Source organism: Triturus cristatus, chromosome 4_1 (assembly GCF_964204655.1).
Source record: "Triturus cristatus chromosome 4_1, aTriCri1.1, whole genome shotgun sequence".
Lineage (NCBI taxonomy): Eukaryota > Metazoa > Chordata > Amphibia > Caudata > Salamandridae > Triturus > Triturus cristatus.
In genome coordinates, this window is record NC_140585.1 from 647,919,679 (window position 1) to 647,941,893 (window position 22,215).

At 45.6% G+C, this 22,215-nt stretch overlaps 1 protein-coding gene across 3 annotated transcripts in view; it reads left to right on the forward strand.

Annotated features, from left to right (window-relative positions):
- Window positions 1-1,439: 1,439 nt before the first annotated feature.
- Window positions 1,440-22,215, forward strand: part of NELL2 (neural EGFL like 2) — a 1,146,830-nt gene continuing 1,126,054 nt past the window's right edge. For 2 of the 3 annotated variants that reach the window (XM_085653043.1, XM_085653042.1), the window contains exons 1-2: window positions 1,740-1,929; window positions 2,423-2,551. In XM_085653043.1, coding sequence (XP_085509169.1) covers window positions 1,878-1,929; window positions 2,423-2,551 — 181 coding nt within the window. In that variant the 5' untranslated portion in view covers window positions 1,740-1,877. Of the gene's footprint in view, window positions 1,930-2,422; window positions 2,552-22,215 lie in introns of all 3 variants that reach the window. The other variant, XM_085653041.1, reaches the window with a different exon arrangement.

Below are 22,215 nucleotides of genomic sequence, written 5' to 3' on the forward strand. Positions count from 1 at the left end.
TACCGTTTGCTTTCTCCCCTCTGCCGGTTCTGCAGCTTTTGCACTGCGCTTTCACTGTATTTTCAGCATGGCACTGGCCCTGGTTAGAGAGAGCCCAGTGACAGTAGTCAGTTACCACCAGTACCAGTCAGCAAAAAATGGGGATGCACAGGGCACACAGGATGACTGTGCAACAATACGGGTGAAAAGAATACCGTAAACGGGTTCTCTTGTAAGGCACTCTGCTGCCCTTGGGTCGTGTTTGCCCTATAAAGAACTGCACACAATTATTGCACTCGAGGATAGAATTAATCAGACGTTCTTCCCAAACCTGGCTTAGAAAGGGAACGCTGCTCGGCGTTTTTATCCCTTCACTGTAGTGTCACTATATTATTGCAGAATGTCAAGAAATCGATATTCTCTGTCACTGTAGACCAACAGCAGTATCACTTGGCACTCAGCTGCGAGTCCATATGAAGAAAGCACCGTGCTCCACTGTTGCCGGGTCTACACAACACCGTGCGCCTCGTGGATGCAAAGCAGTGCATTTGGTATGACACATTAACATCTTCTGGTTAGCCAAGTATATGTCTATTTGCCACTATGAGAAGAAGGGCCAACTTAAGGCTGCCACGTGCTCGGCCTCGCTGCAAGACATCATGCAGGGGGTATTTCTGAGGCGTGCCTAATGTGTGCCATACTAGTATATATGCCTCGCGCTTTAGATGCCACGAAATACACAGTTACCTGAGAGTCGTGGTCTGAAGCAAATAACAAAGCGCCCCCCTTATGAGTGCCAGTGAAAGGCATGCAACGTCAGTACGTCTATATTAAACGGCGGTGTAGTTGTGTCCTAGGCGATTTCAGTGCCCTAATGTTGTAACGCGCCTCATTATTAAACGTAGACCTCACGTTGGCTATACTATTTGTGCTTTTAAGGACATTTTGTAAAATACTTCTGTGACACCGCCACCAAAGCATGCTTGTATCGGTGCCAAAAGGTGAAAGGTCCACGTGCCTGAAATCATGCGGAGTTGCGTGAGGCGCCTCACTGCTTTCAGATAATGTGTGAGACCCGTCGCGCCGGTCAGTAGTCTCACTTCCTCTGGCAGGAGCACGGGGCGTCTCGCTCCAGCCCGGCAGGCTGTCCACGGGGCAGCGGTGCTGAAACCTCTCCTCCCGGCAGCAGAGTGGTGCTCTGTGCCGCGTGAACGGCTCTCCCCCACCGCGGGGACCTGCGCGCACAAACCATGCTAATGAGCCTCCGTGCGAGATGCGGTGTCCCAGAAAGACGACAGCATCATCTGTCTTCCAAAAGTGGGTGAGGGAACAGGATCGAACCCCCTGCCCCCCGCGCCTCCGCTCGAAGGGGAGGAGGAGCAGACAGAGAAGAGACAGGAGGAGCCCGCCGTGGGCATGCAGCTGCTCCTGATCTAAATTGCAGTGTTTTGTGTCACAGCAGAAACGCCGAGGCTCGCGCAGCAGACGGGAGAAAGGGACACGGCGCTTTGCTTTCCTTGCTCTCCACCCCTCCCCCGGCACTGACTGCCCACAGCTGCCTGCATCGAGCTGTGCCCTGGCTCAGCCCCCCGCAGCTCACCGCGGACCGGAGTCCCTCGGAGGGCCCGAGGGCGTTGGTTTTTTTTCATTTGTTCTGTCGCGTGCGTTTTCCAGGGATTAAAGATTAAAGCCCCCGGAGGTCACCGTTTGTCTTTACTGATGCGCTGTTTCCTGGCACGCGTTTTCTGAGGAACGATGCTTCTGCTAGGGACTCCAAGTTTTCAGCTGCCTTTGAGGATCCGCGTGTGGTGCTGAGTGGACAGCGGGCATCTCGGAGATACAACCTCGCCTCTAAACTTGGAAGGGAAACTATGGTGTGGATATAAACCCTTTTCAGCATGGAGTCGATATTCTTGGGCACTTTCTGTGTTGCTTTCTGCCTCGGAGCCGGTAAGTGGTGTTGGTGGCGATAGAGAGGGCAGCTGGATATCAGCGGGTGGTTGCCATCGTGGCGGGATGAGCGTGGCCGCTGTGGGAGAGCGTTAGGAATCCGTAGCTACTGGGATAAAATAGCAAATACTATTCTGGGTGCAACGAGGGAACGAGCACGTTGTATTGCCATTAGTAAAGAGCTGTAGTGGGGACGTGCTCCTGCCATTACCTACATGTGCAGTGTCGGAAGCACAGAGCGCGCATCCGTAAAAGGTATTTCGCTACATAGCCTGTTTAAAGTAACTCGTTGCGGTAATGGAGCGTGTGTAGTCACGGGTGTAAAACCCATCCGTGGCACACAGGCACCAGGACCCCCTCGCCACCACTCTCCCTGGTATTGCATCTGTGTGTGACGCATGGACCCTGTGCAGAAGCGTATCTAACAACATCATGACACTTGGTAGCCCAGGCTAACGTGTGACTACCTTTGTTTTTTGTGTTTTCGGCCCAGTTTTAGGGTTTGGTGTTGACCCCTCCCTGCAGATTGACGTGCTGAAAGAACTGCATCTGGGAGACTCCACAGTTGGGGTGCTGCAGGTGCAAGGGTCGCACAACGAGAGCAAAGCCTTCTTCTTTCACGGTAATTGTACTCTCGCACATTCCACATATATAGTGTTTAATGATACTTAAAACATTTCTAAGCGCTCGCAGGGTTTGCAAATGTGGTAAAAACAAAGAAGCATGGGCAGCTGAAGTGATTCGCCCAGGTCTGCACGAGTTGGTCATCTTCAGAAGTCACGATTACTGTGGGGACCCTCTGACATAGACATTCTGTACACTAGAAAGCAATATCTTCTGTTAGTCATGAAAGCCGTGGGAAAGCGGGCTGCAGCACTGATGTCATCACACTACTTTACTACTAATACTGTTTGTAATGTCTACAAGTTTCCATTCTATGCCTAGATAACAAGTGTCAATTTGACCCGTGCAGAGCCGGGTTCACTGCACCTCTCTCTCTCTCTGGGGTTGTCTTCCTTTTTGCACGGCTTGCCTCTCTCTGAATGACGGGCTGGTAATTAATGTACAGCGGTGCCAGGGATGACAGATGGCTGCGTTTGGCGTCCTGGGAAGCAATGCATAATAATGCAGAGTGTACTGATGGGGGCGGCAGTAATTTAAGCAGTAAGTGAGCGCTCGGGCTGACTTTTTAGCGAAGAAACTTCACCGCCGGCCTCACCCAAGGAAGAGAGGGTGGTAATAGGAAGGTAGTTTTGATGCCATGGGCTTGGAAGTGATACGTTACAGGCGCCTCGCAATATTAGGTGAAGCAGGTGGGCGTGGCAGGGTAAAACGTCCCCAGCCCCAGTGAGCAAGCCGAGTCATTTCCCTTAGAGGATGATTCGTGTTGTGGAATTGTTCGCCTACAATTGGAGTGAATTTAGGGCGCAATTTTCACGTGCAGCAGGTGCTGTGGCACCAGGGATGGGCTGTAAACGGCCCAGGGCAGCCTTACTAATTTACTACCCATCCAATGGTACGTTTGTGGCTTCGTAGTGCCATAGCGCCTGGTGAACAGATGAGAGATGTGCCTTATGCGCACGATCTGTTATGATTTCATTGACCCCTGGAGAGGGTTGATAGGCCAACCAGGAGCATCAGGGGAGGAGCCGGTGTTCAAGATGCGTCGACTGTGTACTGTAGACACTCTCCTTTGACACTTTATGGCCCCTCCCCTTCCATGCCCCTGATTTCCGGCTATGCGTAACTTCTGTTGTGGCGGTGGAGGCTGATATCATAGGGGTGAGAGGTCACATACCCAGATGTTAACGTTTTCCGTATGATCGCCTCCGTTGTTTTATCAAATGATGAATGTTTTATAAACCTCGCTTTTATAGTGTTGTCTCAGGGCTTCCTTTCGTGGTTTTGCCCACTCTTTGCATTGCTTCAAGCGCCCCGAGGGCAGAGTGTCACACCTGTGTTATCCCTAATAAGAATGTGGCGAGTGTGAAATGAGTAGGCCATGTACTGAACCGCTTGTCAGGAGATATTCATCAGCCATGTTTCAAAATGCCCCAAATCTGAAAGATTTGTCGCTATCAAGTACATACGTGAATTAGGAGTGTATGATCTGGAAATGAACGCAGAATTAACCTCTCAAACTCAATCGTGTCTACGTATATCCACTACATATATTCACTACGTTCTGCTTGCAAGGACATTGCAGTGTTTGTTTGTGTTCCCCTGCACACCTGGGGTTGCTGCTCATGTTCAGATAGCTGCTGGCGCCTAATTTACCCTCCCGCCGTCGCTGGTACTTACCGCGACCGCTGTGTGGAGGGATCTGGGGACCACATCGTCCAGGCTCCTTCGCTTCGCTTCGCTCCAGGCCACCGGAAGCGGACAGGCTGTCTTTCGCGCCCGAAGGCGCTTTAAAACCAACATCAACCCCCGCGTCGCGGGACCGCACGCGGGTGGCGCCGGGCTAAGCCCGGGCAAAGGGCGGGCCGTCTGTGGCCGTCCGGGGCAGGAGGAGGCAGGGCAGGGCCACGGACTATCGGCTTTTAGAACTCGGATCCTGGACATGTTGTAACGTACTACTTTTAACTTTTAATATTGTTTATTGTGTACATTACGATTGTTGGCCTTATTTCAATCTGAGGGTTTTTTTCTTTTTAAATAACTGGGCAGGTAAACGGACAAGGTACTGTGGTACTATTTATTTGGTAGCTTGCGTCTGCTGGCCCCATTATGTCCAAAATTAGGTCCTCTAAACTGGCGACAAACAATGATTCAAGGACTCTGGACAACTATCTTGTTAAAGTAGTCAGTAAAATTAACAAAGATAGGAGATTGTCATTAAGTAGGGTTAGCCCAGAAACGTCACCCACAAGGCTGTGCCCATCTACCTCATCGATGCCCCTTAGTGGCCTGGTTAATTCTAATAACGAGGATGATACAAGTATTGATGTACCCATGGTAGAGCAGGAATTTTGTATTGATTTTATCCAAAGCCAGAGCCCGACACCACCATTAAGGTCCTCTCCAACTCAATCTCCCACAAGGAGAGCGGTGCGTGCTTGTAGAAAGGTTCCTGTTAAGAAAGCAGGGGGTCGGAAGCCCAAAAAGGCAGGTTTAATATCTCACAATAGGGGAAATACTCCTGAGCCCACAAATAGTATAGAGGGAAGTATTTTGCATGCAGCTCAGATTGATCTCTTGGCTACCATCCTTGAGTCTAAATTGGAAGTAATGATCAGTCCCCTGGTGGCAAAGGTAGAACTAGTGCTTCTTAGGGTTACTAGACTGGAAGGTCTCGTAGAATCCTGCATGACCCGGTCCACCACCTCGTCGAGCCCTCAACCTGGCTCATCGGGCACTATGGGTAACCATACAGTGGGTCCAGCAGCACATGCTTTAGTCAGTAATAGGGCTGGTGGCTTAGGGGCTGTTGTTCAGGCTCCATCAGCCGCAATTGCGCTGAATACTCCATCCTCGACCTTATCACTAGCAGGATCTGCTAGAGCACAAACAACATCTGGACAACCACAAATAGTACAAAAGAGCAGTCAGGACAGTATAGCAGGGGGAGACACTGTTGGGAGAAGTAGACCTAGGAGGAATAATTTTATTAATCTCCCTCCGGAGTGTGTTCCATATACCGTGGTACTAACAAATGTACCAGAGGTTGACTCCTGTTTGAATGATCCTAGGCTAGAAACTTATGATGCTCTTAAAAACAAAACGCTTGCCTGGCTGAATCGGAATTGTGGTTTCCCGTGTGCCTTTGCTAATGATATATTATTTACCCGTAGAGTTAGTTGGATTGGCAATGGCACAAAAAATACATGAGGAGACTGCATTATTATAAATTTTAAATACCCACAACATGTGGCAACAGTTCTCCTCAGAGCTGCCATTTTGCCAACCCTGGAAAATTCGGTACGTGTTAGACCCCTTGGCTTTTTCTATAATCATCTTGATAATACCCAATGTCGTCCGTCCCATGTGCAAAGGTACCCTCTAAATGGGAATGGAAGAGGGATGGTTGGGTGTGCCCCGAATGCATTTGTGAATATGTCCCGGTCTCAAATCAGTGGGGAGCCAAATTGTGTCCAGTTGGTCAATAGGCAGTTTGATAACATTTTACCTCTTCACAATCGGTATACTGTTCTATCATCATTTGAGGAAAATGACTGACTGCCCGATGCCTTGGGGAATTCTACCCAGTCTTTAGCACCGTCCCTCAAGATCGCCACATGGAACATTGCTGGATTAAAGAACAAAATTGGGATTGCCGAATGGGAAATGACATTACAATCTTTTGATATTATTGCCCTGCAAGAGACTTGGGATCAAATGAACAGCTTTTCCATGGATGGCTATTGTCATTTTTGTAATCCAGCCACCAGTAGTGTGGCAGGAAGACCCAAGGGGGGCCTGTTAAGCCTTTTTAAACTGGACATTAAAGGTACACTAACTCAGTGCTCTTCGGGCTCCGAAAATTGTCTAATTGTTGAGCTTTTTACCCAAGATAAGGTCAAGATTCTTTTTGTCAATTTTTTTAACTCGCATGCAAATGAATGCACCAGTCAAAATTTGGATGTACTGGATACATTTCTGTTAGTCTATAGTATAAATGTAAATACTTTTGAATTAATAGTATTAGGGGACTTTAATATACACCCATGCACCCTACCATGCATTAGGCGGGATGATGAAGGTCCTTCCCTTTCCTCAACTGTACACCCGGAACACACTAGGCAGGGTGATTATCTTGAGCTTTTTCTTGCAAAATGGAACTTATATGAGTCTGGTTGCGGGGATGGTAATAATAGGTCCCCTACGTTTAAGGGAAAAGATAAGGGTACAGTTATAGATTATATTTTTCTGTCTTCTTTTTTGTTAAATAACGTGTTAAATTATCATACAGAGGTGTCAGTTTTTAGTGACCATAATCCAGTTTTACTTGTATTGAAGAATACTGAATTAATTTCTCTTAAAAAAGTAAAAGTTAGTGGGGGCTTGAACCTTAAGGTCAAAGATCAGAATCGTAGGTTGAAGTGGACAAAAATAGTCCCTGAAATCTTTCTTCAAGAGGTTTTATCCAAAGTGGAGGATGAAGTCTCTATATGTTTAGCGGAAAGTACAGATCCAAAAGAGGTCATATTAGCATTTGATAATATCTGCATAGAAATTAATCGTAGTCTCCAGGATAAATCTAGGCAGAAGTCGCTAGTGGCCAATAGATGGTTTGATAAGAAATGCTCTAAAGCGCATGGAGTACTACTAAAAGCATTAAAAGCAAGTCCTAAAAATCGAGCAGATATAGCTAATGCTAGGAACGTGTACAAAAAAACTATTTTAGAAAGAAAGAGGGACTTGAAAGACAATGCTTTGGCCCAACTCCTAGAACCAGAAACCCTAAAAAATAGTGGTTTATTCTGGAAAATAATAAATCAGCCCCTCTTTTCTGATGACACAAATACCCCCTTAGAGGCAAAAATTCCAGATGAGGGCTGAATCAAACATTTTAGTCAGATATACTCTGAAACATGTAACACTGGCACCCCTGATGGCATCCTAGAAGTTGAAGTCGGGTAAATCTGCACTGCTGAGGACGCTGTTATTTTTGCGGCAGCAGATGTGGAAAGGGCTATAGATCTGACCCTAAAAAATAAAGCCCCGGGCCCAGATGGGGTACCAGGAGATGTTTTTAAAAGTACCCCGAAATTTTGGTCTAAAGTATTATGTAAGGTTTTTAATGTTCTCTCATCTGATAAAATCCCGCTTTCTTGGAAGAAATCTATAATTATACCAGTTTTTAAAAAGGGTAATAGGCAAGACCAATCCTGTTACAGACCCATTTCACTGATCGATTCATCGGTGAAAATATTGGGCCGGGTTATTTTAACAAAACTGAACGATTGGCTAACAGAGAAAGGGGTCCTAGCAGACGTTCAGTATGGCTTTAGACCAAAAAGGAGCACTATAGATCAAGGTCTGAATTTGTATTTATTAATAGAAAAATACACGAAGGCTAAGGAGGGGTCCATGTACCTGGGGTTCATGGACCTCTCGTCAGCCTTTGACCTTGTAAATCGTTCCAAATTATGGAAAATTTTGCTTGACTTAGGACTGGACAGGGCTCTTGTTAATCTCTTAGCAGATTTACATACCGATCTAACTGCTTCAGTTAGAGTTACCCCTGAGGGGCGATGTACGAGCCACTTTAACTCAGAAAGGGGAGTCAGGCAGGGGTGCATTTTGGCACCCCTCCTATTTACTGTTTACATAAACGACTTGGAACCCACACTAAAAGATGCAACCCATGACATTCCACGTATAGGAGAACTTGGAATTCCAGTCCTCCTATACGCGGACGACGCTGTCTTGCTTTCTCGTACTGGTGTTCGCCTCCAACGATTATTGGATGCTTTTGAGGTCTTTATGGGTTCCCTGGACCTAAAGATCAATGTTAAAAAGTCTCAGATAATGATTATGGGCAAGTGCAATAAAAATAAGCTCTCAAAAACTTTCATATGTGGGAAGCAAGAACTGTGTAGAGTAGCTACATTTCCATATCTGGGGATCACTTTTGACGAGAAAGGCATCTGGGGTCCCCAGATAAAAAATAGAAATGTTGCCCTTGTTAAATCATCTTCTGCTCTTCAGGGATTTATGAATAAACTAGGAGCAAGGCCAATTGTAACTTTGTTAAAAATCTATAAAGCAAAATGTCTTGCTATTGCCACATACGGAAGTGCGATATGGGGTAATTGCTCGATGGAAAGTTTACAGATCACGGAGAATAAATTCTTAAGATCTGTTCTTTCTCTCCCACAGTCTACTCCCACATATATTGTTCACACTGAACTTGGTGTGGGCTACATTTCAGATCTGATTAGAATGGCCCCCGTTTTGGCATGGCTAAAGACCTGGTTGAATCAAGAAATTCCCCTCAACCATATCATTTTAAAAGACTGCCTGCAGCTGGATAAAGTAAATAAAATAGCTTGGTTAGTCTACATTAAAAATTGCCTTGTCAAAATAGGGAGACCAGACCTTTTCTATTCCCCGGAATTGATAACTGTCAAAGATATTAGATTGGTTAAAGGTATGATGAGAGATTTGTCAAGTTTAGAAAGAGAACAAGTAGAATTTGAGAAACCATCGGTGCGGGCTAGTATTATTTTGAGTACACATGTAGGCCCTGAATTATACTTAACCATTGTAAATCAACCTTTTCACCGTTTTCTCCTTACACGTTTTCGGTTTAATCTGATTCATCTAACCCTTGGCCATTTTCCAACTTGGTGTACTCCCGAAAATGCAATACCGTGTAACTGTGACAATTTTTCGACCCAGAACACACTGCATTTTTTGATGTTCTGTGACCATTACGCGGCATTAAGAAAGAAATACTTGATCCCAATTTTAAAGGAGGCTGGGTTTATACAGGTTAAGCCTGCTCTCCTGTTTTTACAGTTATTGCAGACCCCTAGGACCATGTTCCATGTCGCTAGTTTTTTAGTGGGTGCTGTTAGGGTTAAGAAGAGGAAGCTCTCTATTAATTCAACTATTACGATGTTATGAATGGCTGAAAATGTAATTTTTCATATGAAATGCCTCCTCTGTGAACCTAAGAGAATATAAATGTAATATGCTAATGATGTTTTTAGGATGTTTTATTCAACTGACCTCTTTTTAAACATTTTTTGAAATTATGAACTGTTGATTGTGTGAAATTTATAGTGTACTGTTCCTATGTCTTTTTATGATATTTATTTATCGAAATAAAGTATTTTGACTGACACTACGTTCTGCAGTAGGAACTTGGCAGAATGTTCTGGAATGTTTATCTCGCCTTTTGAGGTTTGAAGGTTGGTATGGGGAATAACGTTCGTTTGCAGTTTTAGACAGCCCATTTGTCCTATTTTTGACCTCATGGTCCTTAAGTGATTTCCGTGGGGAAATGCCATAGGTCAATGAGTAATATCAAACTGATTCAGAGTCAGTGGTCGGCGTTACCTGTGTGATGTGCTGGAGCGCAATTATGCACAATTACTGCAAAACGATGCAGAATGACTTGGAGTAATGCGAGGAGTGTAACCCTGCAGTTGGTACTAGTTTCTTAGTGGGAAATGCATCCTCGTGTCCAAAATGAACCGAGGAGGCACCTTACACTGAGCAATAGCACAGAATCGCAACAGTAGCAGTCTCTTGCACTATGTTGATGTGGTCTTGGGTAGGTCCAGGGGACTTGGGTAGCTATTTCTGGCCTCAATTACTGCAAAACACGCAAACAGGTGTCATTTGCGGTAATTTTGTGTCAAAGAGTAACACCAAATTCCCCAAAATACGCCGGCGTGATTACAATTTCGCCCAGGCTTATTGGGAAAGCGGCTGCAAACATGGCACTTTGCACCCAATGTTAGATGCCCCATAGCACTGACAATAGAGTAAATGTAGTGTCTGTAAATGTGTAGAAAATAGAATGGCAGAGCATTCCCACGTTGTCAAGGACTTACTCCATTGTGATTCTAAGTCTGCAGTATCCACAATGAGATGCACTTAACTTTCTATGATATAGCTAACCTTAGAACACTCAAGGCATGGATTCAACAACTTTTGTATGCTACCAGCAGCAAGTTTCCCCCTTTATAGCATCAGAGCATTTCAAGAAATGTGGCTAGATTCTTTCAAAAAATGCATCTTCCTGTTTGATCTTGTAAATTGCTGCACATCTCTGGACGAGGAACCATGAGGAGAAATTAGAAGGACTTGGTTCAATTTTGGCTGCACAGTTTTAAGAGATTACTGAGAGCAGACAGAAGATAGTGTGCCAGTGATGGCCCTATAGATTATTTATCACCGTCACACTTAGTACTGACTGTCAAAGGGGCAACAAGAGCAACATTTTGGGAGGGGGGGGGGGGGGCAACGAAAACATTTCGGGGAGGCTAATTCTTCCAGCAATGGGCAGAGTGGAGATGCAGGGGCTCTAAGAAGGGGTAAAAAAGAGCAAAGCCTCACTAACCAGCAAATGGTATTTTAAAGACCTGTGAAGTACTCGGATGCGGCTGTGTGTGTGCCCGGGAAGCTGTCTCAGCCCGGGCTGCCGCACACAAGGGGGGGCCGGGTGGGGGCTGAAGTCCTTTGAGCCCAATGGGCGTTGCTTAATATCTATGTGTGCATCTCTCACACACACACCAGTGGCGTAATGAATGTTTAAGGGGCCCCCCTGCAATGTACACAGAGGGTCCCCCACTCCGGATTTAATACAGAGTGCTCAGGTTTAAGAACTGTGCTGAGCAGGCCCCCTGCAGCTTGGGGGGCCCCCTGCACTGCGGGGGATGTGGGTGCCTGTGTTACACCCCTGACACACATGCACGCACACATATATGTTATGTAATGTTATGTTAGGTATTCTTATATAGTGCGCAGCTGCCTCAGTGAAGAGGCGTCCCGGCGCTGGAAGCAGTGTCAGTAGAAAGCTAGGGACTAAACCAAGAGGAACAGGTAGGTTTTGGTGGCCTTACGAAAGGATAGCAAGCAATCCAGGCGACAAATCTGAATAGGGAGGGAATTCCACAGTTTAGCGGCTAGATACCGGAAGGACCGGCCCCCAGCTCTGAGGCGCTTCACCCAAGGGACCGTAGCCAAATATTGCTCAGCAGAGCGTAGCTGGCGGGTGGGTACATAGGGAACCAGCAGATTAGACAGAATCTCAGGGGATGAAAGCTTTAGTATTTGAAAGTCAGGCATAGAGTTTTGAATTCAGTCCTTTAGGACATGGGTAACCAATGTAGACGGCGCATTGCACCCGTCACGGAACACGCTCTAGGGAGCCTCAACAGGACTCGGGTGACTGCATTCTGGACTCGCTGTAGACAAGTCACTTCTGCCTTGTTAGCGCCTAACATGAGTGAGTTAGAGTAGTCCAGTCTGGACAAAATAGTCGCCTGGACTATCAACTGGTGGGTGAGTGGATCGAAGAAACTCAACATGGGCCTCAGTCCCCGGAGTAGACCAAAGCAGGTGCCTTCTTAGTGTGCTCATGAAACCCAAGAGTGGAATCAAGCCAGACCCCAAGATTTTTCACAGCCGACTTAGGGGTGGGGGCGCTGCCCAACGTCGCCGGCCACCATTGCGTACTCCAGAGCCCCTCATCCCTCCCCACCAACAACACTTCTGATTTATTAGCGTAGAGCTGAAGACAGTTGGTGGGCATCCATTGCGTGACTGCCGCAAGGCCGCTTAAAAATTTGGAGGCGCCCAGCGTAGGATCATCGGAGATGGCCACCACCAGCTGCTTTTCATCATAATATGAGACCATGGTCAAGCCATGGTCCCTCGCCACCGCAGCCAGGGGTTGAACGTACAGGTTGAATAGAACGGGGCTCAAGGCCGAGCCCTGGGGGACCCCCTGCTTGATGGAATGGGCGTGGGAGAGAAATGGGGGGGCAGTGACCTGGAATGTTCTGTCAGACAGAAAAGATCGAAACCATTCCAAGGCAAGACCTACCACTCCAGCCTCCTCTAGGCGACATAGGAGGATCTGGTGAGAGACCGTATCACAAGCGGCGCTTAGATCGAGTAATATCAGGGCCGCGGTATGACCCTCATCCAGAATGGTCTGCAGGTGTTCGGTCACAGCTAAGAGCGCAGTCTTGGTGCTGTGGCCAGGGCGGAAGCCATTCTGGGAATGATCCAAAGACACCGGTGTTGTTCAGAAAGCCCGAGAGGAGGTTATTGATGTGGGCCTCAGTAACTTTAGTAGCCCAAGGCAGTAAAGATATAGGACGGAAGCTTTCTGGTTTAGTCGGGTCCAGTGAGGGTTTTTTCAGCAAAGGGACCACCCTAGCTTGCTTCCATAGCGAAGGCACCACAGCAGTCGTGAAAGAGGAGTTGATTACCTGACACAAAGGCGTAAGGAGTAGAGGTAGGGAGTCCCTAAATTGGGCAGGCCTCAGAGGATCCATAGGGGAGCCCAATTTGACTTTCTTGCTCAGCGTGAGAAACTCATCCTGGGAAATAGGGGATAGCTGCCAAGGTGAGAGTGGGGAGAGGAGCATGCGAGGCAGCGGGATCGATAGGGGATATAGGGAAGGATTTGTAAATGGCGTCCACCTTCTTAACAAAGAAGGTGGCCAGGTCCTCGCATTGTTGCCCAGACGTGATCACCGGGATAGAGGGGTCTTTCCTGTTTTTGAGGTCGTTAAGTATTTTGAAGATACTTTTGGCAGGGTTCTTCCTAGACTTGATCTCATTAGTGAAGTAAGCCGCTTGTGCCAGATGTATGGCCTTGTGATAGCACTTGATCGCATCCTGGTACGACTTCTTAGCCCCAGGGTCATGGTCCCTTCCCCAGGCCCGTTCTAGTTTTTTACAGGTACTGCGCAGGGCGGCCAGAGAATTGTTAAACCAAGGATTGGAATTCGAGCAGTGACCCTTGGACCATTTAGCAGGAATGAGAGTGTCTAGGGCATGTAGGATCCAGTCGCAGAGTGATTTGTATGTGAGATCCGGATCAGTGGCTGGGATAGGGGGACAGGATGACAAGATAGCATGCAGGTCCTCTAGTTTAGGTTTATGCCAGCTTCGTCTGAAGGAGGTCTAAGGATTGGCTCTGGGCACTGGCTCTGATAACGGGAAGGAGATGAAGACCAAAAAATGGACGGACCAACACACTGGGCTGGGTGTCTTGACCAGAAGAGAAGGGATGTTAGAAAGAACAGGGTCAAGCAAGTGCCCAGTAATATGGGTAGGGCCCACCACAAGCTGTCTTAATTGGCAAGCGGCGAAGTCAGCAAGCAAGCTACTGATTTCAGGATCAGAGGGACGGTCAAAGTGTAGATTTAAATCACCAATGATACTAAAGCTAGTGGCCGTCAGCACCAGGGAACCCGCGGCCTCAATGATAGCCGATTTGAATTCCGAGACCGGCCCGGGGGGGGGGGCGGTAGATTAACAATACTGTCATAGTAGAGTGGGCGCTAAAGGAAATTACAAAACGAGCGCATTCGCACCCGGCCACATCCTACTTGACAAATGAGCAGCGGTGAGAGGACTTAAAGATGACAGCTATGTCCCAACCTCTAGACTCCCGGTTTACAGTCAAGATACTGAAGATATGAAATGATACTTGAATATAATTTGATATAATTGATTCATACGCCTATATTAGAAGCTGTAATTCACTCCTCTGTAATTAAAGTTACATATGCACACACACACATATACGTGAATATAATTTGATATAATTGATACATATGCCTATATTACAAAGTTGTAATTCACTCCTCTGTGATTAAAGTTACACACGCACACACACACATATATAATGATACGTGAATATAATTTGATATAATTGATTCATATGGCTATATTACAAAGTTGTAATTCACTCCTCTGTAATTAAAGTTGACACAATAGAATAGTGCAAGAGCTTTTTTTCATTGATAACAAATCTGCACCAAACTTTTCAGACACATTTTAGGAGACTCTTTATGATAAAATTACATTTGATTAAGATTGATCTGAAAGGTGGCGTTAGCGGGGCCCCAAACATGTTTTCAGTGGGATTTCCCATTAGAAACCTTTCCTGCAAAAGCACGTAAAATGGCTGAACAAAAACCTGCTAGATGTGGGATGCACATAGGGCTTAACTATATTTGTAGATTTTCTAGGCTGGACAAATCAAAATGTCTTGTCCGGTGTGCATGTATGAGTTATGAAATAACAGTAAATCTAATGGAGAATATGATATACTTTGATAAAATGGAACCAAGCTTCTTGAATGGGTGAATTTTCCTTATGTTCTTTGACAAAACTGAATGATTGGCTGGATTAACTCTGAAAATGAATCAAAGCAGTCCTCTTTTTCCTTTTCATTTTACCACCAGCATCAACATTAGACACATGAAAGGGGAAATAACAGAATAACTGCAGGGATGGAATTGTCCTCTGCATGGTAACGCGTATGTGCAACCTCTGCCTTTAGTATCCTCGCTGCATGGTATCTGGACATTTTTAGTTTGTTTCAGCGTGCATGAAGATCATGCGTGCACACAATGGCCAGGTGCACCTGTATGTTGTGAGACCCAGAGCCTGGCTCTGTTGCCTGGATGGGTGTACCAAGCATACTACTGTCTGTGTCCTTTGGACATATTCATTAAGTAATGGTAGCAGAGTCTCATTTGTTTAAATGTGATAGCCATAAATAGGCCCTTTCCCTTTTAAAAAAGAGCTGAGTGCCTACCAGCCCCACTCATATAATGTTCTGCTTGAATGTAGTGCCCAGGCGCTGCACTGACATCCACAGTGACTGTGCACATGTACGATGTGTATGGGGTGCATTTAAACGTGAGTTTATATTGGACCAGACTAATGCAATCCATTGCATAGCCCCTGTACAACATAGCGCTAGATGGAAGAAGTTATTGCTGGCATTCCTGGGCTAGAGGGAACCGCCCCAGACATTGAAGTGTGGGAGGATGGACCCAGGGCTGAAAGGCAGCAGTGAGCATTTGATGGATGCCCGCACATTACCTCTCTAAGAACACTGCTGCCAGGACTGACAGTGGACATTCAGAGGTGTTAGGTGTAGAGGGAATCTTTCAGGAAGGGCCTGCTCGTTGTTTTCCCCCAAATATTGCTCCCAAAAGGGATGCTGACAGTCAGGTGCAGAGATACACACTTGATTATGCTGGTTTAGGGGGTGAGCTAGATGGATACACCCTTTGCCACTCCCCATTCAGACAAAAGGCTTACCAAAAGCAAAGACTATGGGGCAGATTTACAAGCCCCTTGCGCCACTTTTGGTTATTTTTCCCATGTTAAATATGACGCAAAAGTGGCGCAAGGGGCTTGTAAATCTGCCCCAATGTCTGCCCACAGGGTTGAAATGCACAAAGAGGAGAAATTGCTCTAAACCAGCTCTAGGTCGTTCACAGTGGGATTCACACCCCTGTCTGGAAATGTCTATGAAAGTGAGACTTAGACTTTCCCAATTTGTTCCAGTTTCTTCAATAATCTAGAGTGAGGATACTCTGCAAATTACTGGAACAAATCCTGAGATCTAGAGCTGCTGTTTTGTACATCTAGTTTCCCAGATATAGGTGGGCGTCACCTGAGCTCTTCAATATTGCTGAGAGGAGCAGAGGATCTGCCTACGACCTTGGAGCTCCTGGTCTCATGAGAGAGGGAAAGGAGCGCCTGACCCCTGCATGGAGACAAATGCCAGGAAGGAGAAACCCAGCCTTGCAGCCTCCACGGCCTCATCTCGAATCAGCTGTTCATCCTGCCAGGTGCAACCGATGCTGTCATGATCCACCCAAGTGTTCTGCAGCTGCAAGCAACCCTGACCTGACGTATCTGCAGCTACGAGCAAACGTGGCATGAGGCACATTGAAATGAACCACCACCAGCTTTAAGCAATGCTCCGATCCCGCTGAAGATGTCACAGCCAAGCACCATAGGGACTGTTGTTGACGCTGTATGCTAGAGCAGTCTCCATTCAATGTGGAGAAGTGTGGCTCAATGTGGAGAAGTGTGGCTCAATGGTTAGAGCAGCAGACCTCGATGCAGAGCACTGGTCTGGGACCAGGGTTCGATTCCCGTCGCGGCAGGGTCTCGGGCTATAAATTCCGCGGACCGGATATTCTCGCCTCAGTGCCTATTCTAATCATGGGTCCCACGCTGCAACTCTGGGCAATAGCTTGCTTAATCTCCACAACGGCCCCAACAGCGCTGGGATGCCTGGCTTCACCCTGGGGATGCCCAGGAGTGGACATTTCACAGGGAAAAAGCCAGGAAGGGTTCCCTAGCGGTATGAGTACAGCGCAGGGAAACCCCGAACCGGGGTAGCTGTGCGCTATATAAGTACAAGCACATTTACACATTTACATTTGCCAGCAGATTGCAGGCACCTGCGCGAGTTGTCGATCAGCGTGCTGACATGCTGGGAGAATCTGCAGCTGGCAGGATGGCACCCTCATCCAACTCAAAAACCTATGGCACATGTTCATCACACCCCAACATCAAAACCTAGATACAGCTGAGAACTGTTGAATTCACATGAGTGCCTCATGCATGGACCAAACGTGGATTGGGACAATGGCAGAACCTTAAAGACTCAATGCTGTGATGATTATAATGACTGAATTACGGCTCCAGATCTAGAGAAGCTGCTCGTACTTTCAGTAGTAAGTTTGCACCTGCACTTACATGAAATGTGATTAGTTTCTGCATGGACATACACGTACTATATGTGCGAAACCTTATGCCTTGGTTATTTCTGTGGGTAGTATTGCATTTTGGAGGGTAGTAAAGTACTTCTCTTTTTCACGAAAAGAAGCACTCGGGTGGACAGAAATTATGTATCTTTTGCACGACTGTTGATTTCCGAGTCTCTGTCCCTAAACTAACGCTCTAAGAAGCCTTGGATGCCTCACCTCACTATGACTGAGGGCCAGGTGCTGTAGGGGTGTATGTGGTACTCAGTTTGCAGGGTCATAGTGGGTCAGGTGCCAGGGCAAGAGGCAGGAGGCTATGAACTACCATGGTTCGGGCCCAATAACCCCTGCTTTCCCTGTGGCCCTTGAACTGGTTCTGACCATAAAAGCAGAACAGAAATGGGTTATGTAAGCCTCAAACACATGCACCACCATTCAGAAACGGTTTTCATGGGTAGCTTCTTCTGGGGGGAAATAAACTACTGAAAACTCACAATATGGGTGTGGTGTAAGCATATGTTGGATACTTTAAAGCAACATCCTCTATATAATGTCTCCTGGTACTCATGAAAATAGAAATGTAAAGAACAAAAACATAGTTTATTTATTTAATGGCACTTGTATAATGAAAAGGCAGTTATTGCAATTACCACTAATATCCATCTATGGAGGTTTATTATTGTTCAGATCCATTAATATATTCTTTTTAAATCTCCCTATGTTCATAAATATTGGAGGAATTAGAAAACAAAACATCAGAGCAGGAGAGCTAATATTGCATATGTGGCTAGGCCTTTGGCATGCACCCTTGTTCTGTTATCCATTTATAGAGTGCTCCACCATGGAAGGGTATCCTGGAGCTTAAGCAGTGACACATCTGGTCTAGCCTATGGCTTGACTGTGTGACTTATTTGAAAAGCCACGTCTTTAGTTTCTTGTGGAATTCCAGAATAGAAGTGATATCTCTGATGTGCAATGGCAGCTCTTTCCAGTCTTTAGAAGCAATGTAGGAGAAGACCAGGCCGCAAGATCTGGATCTCTGTGTGTGGGGGGATGTGTGCGAAAAGCAGTCTGGGTGAGTGAGGATGGCTGGTGGGTTTGTGGAATGTGATGTGGTTGAGGGGGATGGGCTAGTTTTACGCAAGGGTTTGAATTTTTGTGTGAGGAGTTTGAAATATGCATATCATTCCTGTGTCTGTATTTAAGAGTGGGGAGCAAATAAAATAAGAAAGGGGCTTTACCTCTAACCCTCACTAGATTGCTTCAGATCTAGGAAATATAAACATGAAACACAGCCTTGTTCGAGTGCTGAGGTGCAATACTAAAATCCTCCCTGGCCTTGTCAAATTACTTTGGAGGGTTGTGATAGCCCCTCCCCAAAACCAACCTTCCTGGGCCTAAGGCCAGGAAGGGTCCTGGTGCTCATTGTCCTTGGCCTTTTAGTGAATGCATTCAACACACTTATCCCCGCCATTGGTGTTTGTTAAGTTGTTTGGATAATACAAAGTCGCCACAGCAAGTAAGTTCTAGTAGATTTATTGGATTAGATCACATCAACCTACAGGATCAGATTTTTTCTCTGTTGCTAACACTAGAGTTCCACTCCCCACCACATTCTCTAATTGAATATTCACTTCTAGAAGGTTGAATCACATTCCAACCTGATTGGCATAGAAGATCATACACCCCCCCCCCTTACACTGACAATAACAGCAATACGATTTAAACAGGCACGAGATCCCCAAAAATAGCCCTACAAAATTGCAACAGAGAAAATATTACGAAACAAAAAGTTACTACAAAACAATAATTTAAAAACATAGCTACACTTGATAAGGTAACTCTAAACATTCTTCACTTGTACACGTGTGTGCATAGTCAAAATGAGAAGTTATTACCAAAAACCTGTTAAACTCTGAAAATAAAATCTGGTTACCTCCACTCAATACTTCCTAATCTTATAATCCTTCCACCATTCCATCCAGGTCTTTGTGTAGATCTAACTTCACACCCACACCCCAATGAAGTTCTGCCATCATTGGATATTGGTGGAACATCGTTAGAATTATCAATGGCCAGTTGAAGATTGCTTCTAGAAATAATTTCCCATATTACCAGTCTGAACACACCCCAGACATCACTGTTCTCAAATCTCACAACATTCCTCCAAACCTATTTATTAACAAAGGTCCCATGAAATCCCTAAAGCCCTTTCCTCACAAACCTTTGCTTCTTCATTAATTCACCAACACTCCAAGGTACAGTTTTTACACACTTCTTTTGATCATACCTTTCTCCATATCTGTTTTGGTAACTCTTCCTCAAGGCCTTACCTTGAGCTTTGCAACAACTATAATATGTTTCATCATACAGCCGTCCCGAATCTTGAATTCCACCATTCACCCCTGCAAGATGCAACTTAGTGTTTCCCACCCTTTCCCTTATCCAGGAGAAAGAAGATTCGGAAGTTAGTAAGTTGGGAGCATTGAGGTGCGCCACTACAACTCATCAAAAACTTTAGCTAAAGGCACCTTGAAATCAACTGCTTTCTGCACACTTGACCTGACCAACCTATTCATATGTTCTGCCAGGCCATTGGCTTGTGGTGAGTATATTGCCATTTGAGATGCACGATGGAGAGTCCCGTTAAGAATTCTTGCAGCTCTTGAGATGTCAATTAGACTCCATTCTCAGTCACTATGTACTTGGTATACCTTCTTTGGTGAATTCTTTCTTTAGGAACTCTATCACTACCCTGGTATCCAATTAATTCACACATTTTGACACCACCCATTTGGACATATAGTCCACCAGAAATGTAACATACCATTAATTCTCAGGTAACAGATGGAAAGGACCGACAAAATCCAAACCAAGTTTCTTCCAAGGTTCACTTGGAAAAGCAGTTGGTGACAATGGTGCACAAACAAATGTCTTGCTCTTGTCCTTCTTGGCACATGAGTCACAATCCTTAACCACTCCTTCAACCTGCCAGTCTAATCCTGGCCACCAATACAGTTTGGCTACCCTGGTCATGGTAAGACTCCTCCCTAGGGTACCCCCCATGTGCCAAATTCACAGCCTTCTCTCTAAGAGTGCCATGAGGAATGACTCTCTCACCACTGATTAACTCGCCTCTTGTCCAATTTAATTCTTCCATGACATTCCAGTAATCCAATTGATTTTACAAAAGAGATCTATATTCTGGCCAACCTCTCACAACTCTTGGGACATTGTGCATCAGTGTGCCCCTCTCTCGCTTCTCTTCACTCCTACTTTTGAATGACGTTTTCACAGACCCAATTAACATGACACAAATCCTGGAAATCCTGGATATTAACCTTGCTATCAATGGCAAGTCTGGACAGACACTTTGCAACACTGTTTTGGTTGCCAAAGAAGTACTCAAAATTAAAATGTAAACTGCTCACACCTTCCACCCATCTCTTAATCTAGGGGTGACTTTGTCATCTTTCCTTGTAGCAAACAATTGTGAAAAGGGTCTGTTATCAGATTGGACCACAAAAGGTAAGCCCCAGAGATAAAACTTGAAATGTTTTATGACCCAAACACACACCAGGGCCTTCTACTACTTCTACTACTGAGTACCATTCTTCTGTCCCTTTGAGCGAACGTGAAGTGAATGCAACCATGCTCTCATCACTGCCATTAACCTGTGACAATAATCCCCCAAATCTTTGAGGCTGGCATCAGTAGTCAAAAAGGTTTTCTTCTTTACATCAAAATGTCCTAAGGTGGGCATTTTGCCCTTACTTTTTGTAATGATCTTGAGAGCCAAATCACAATCCTCTGTCCAACTGAATTTGTTACCCTTCCTAAGAAGGGATCTGATAGGTTGAGCTAAACTACAAACATACCCAACAAACCTGGTGTAGAACTCCGCCATTCGCAGGAAAGATCTCACTTGATCTTTATCCTGCCGAGCAGGTGCCTTCAAGATAGAATCTGCCAGTTTGAATTTAGGTTTGACTCCATCAGCTGATATGGTGTGACCTAAATACATTACTGAAGTTACCCAACATTAGCTTTTTTCATTTTTTTGTGTTATTCCTGCCACTGCCAATTTCCCCAACAACACTTTCAATGTAACATCACGCTCAGTCATACTCTTACCATAAATTATTATATCATCCTGTTGGAACAATATGTTAGGCAAATCCCCCAATAATCTTTTCATCACTCTCTGAAAACAAGCAGCAGCTGGCATTCTGATGAAACGATAGGTGTAACAAAAGAAGCAAGATGCCTAGAGTTGTCATGCAATTTAACCTGGTAGTATGTAGGTGATAGGTCCATCACACTAAAAACTGTGGCACCACCAAGCATCATCAAAGTCTCTGAAATGTAAGGAAGCGGCTGGCGAGCAACCCAGATGTGTCTGTTTAAGTCCCTGATGTCCACACACATCCGGATGCACTAGCACCATCGTTGGGGGCTAACACCACTGGACCCAACCAGGCAGAGGATTCTATTTCCTCAATGGCACTCTCATTTGTCAAACTTTGGATCTCCTCTTTGAGAAGTTCCAGCATGAGGTTTGGGAACTTTCTGACCTTATGCACGCCAGGTGATACAATGTTCTTTAGTATGATTTTGTGCTCAACGTTTTTGGAAAGGCTCAACATTTCACTGAATGCCTTAGGAAACTGTAGTAATATATCCTCATGCTCACATGACATATTCATAACTTTCTGCAAGGGATTGGGGTTAAGAGTGATACCCATGTCCCGTTGGTGACGCCATTCCAATAGGTTATCTCCCCGCTTAGCTATATGTACCTTCCCAATGGTTTCTTTGTCATTGAATTTTATTTTCATCACTGTGTATCCCAAAACCTCAATTCTGGTGCCACCATAGCCTACCATCTTGATGTTTGGTGGGAAAAGGAAAATGCACTGATCTCTGAACACTCCCTCCCAAAAATTATCCCCCACCATTGTGCAGGGCCACCCTGAGTCCACCAACACCACCACTTCTTTGTCATCTAAGGTGATAGATCATTCTGACATGACAATAGGATCAATCAATCAGAAAAACAAGTAGGAAC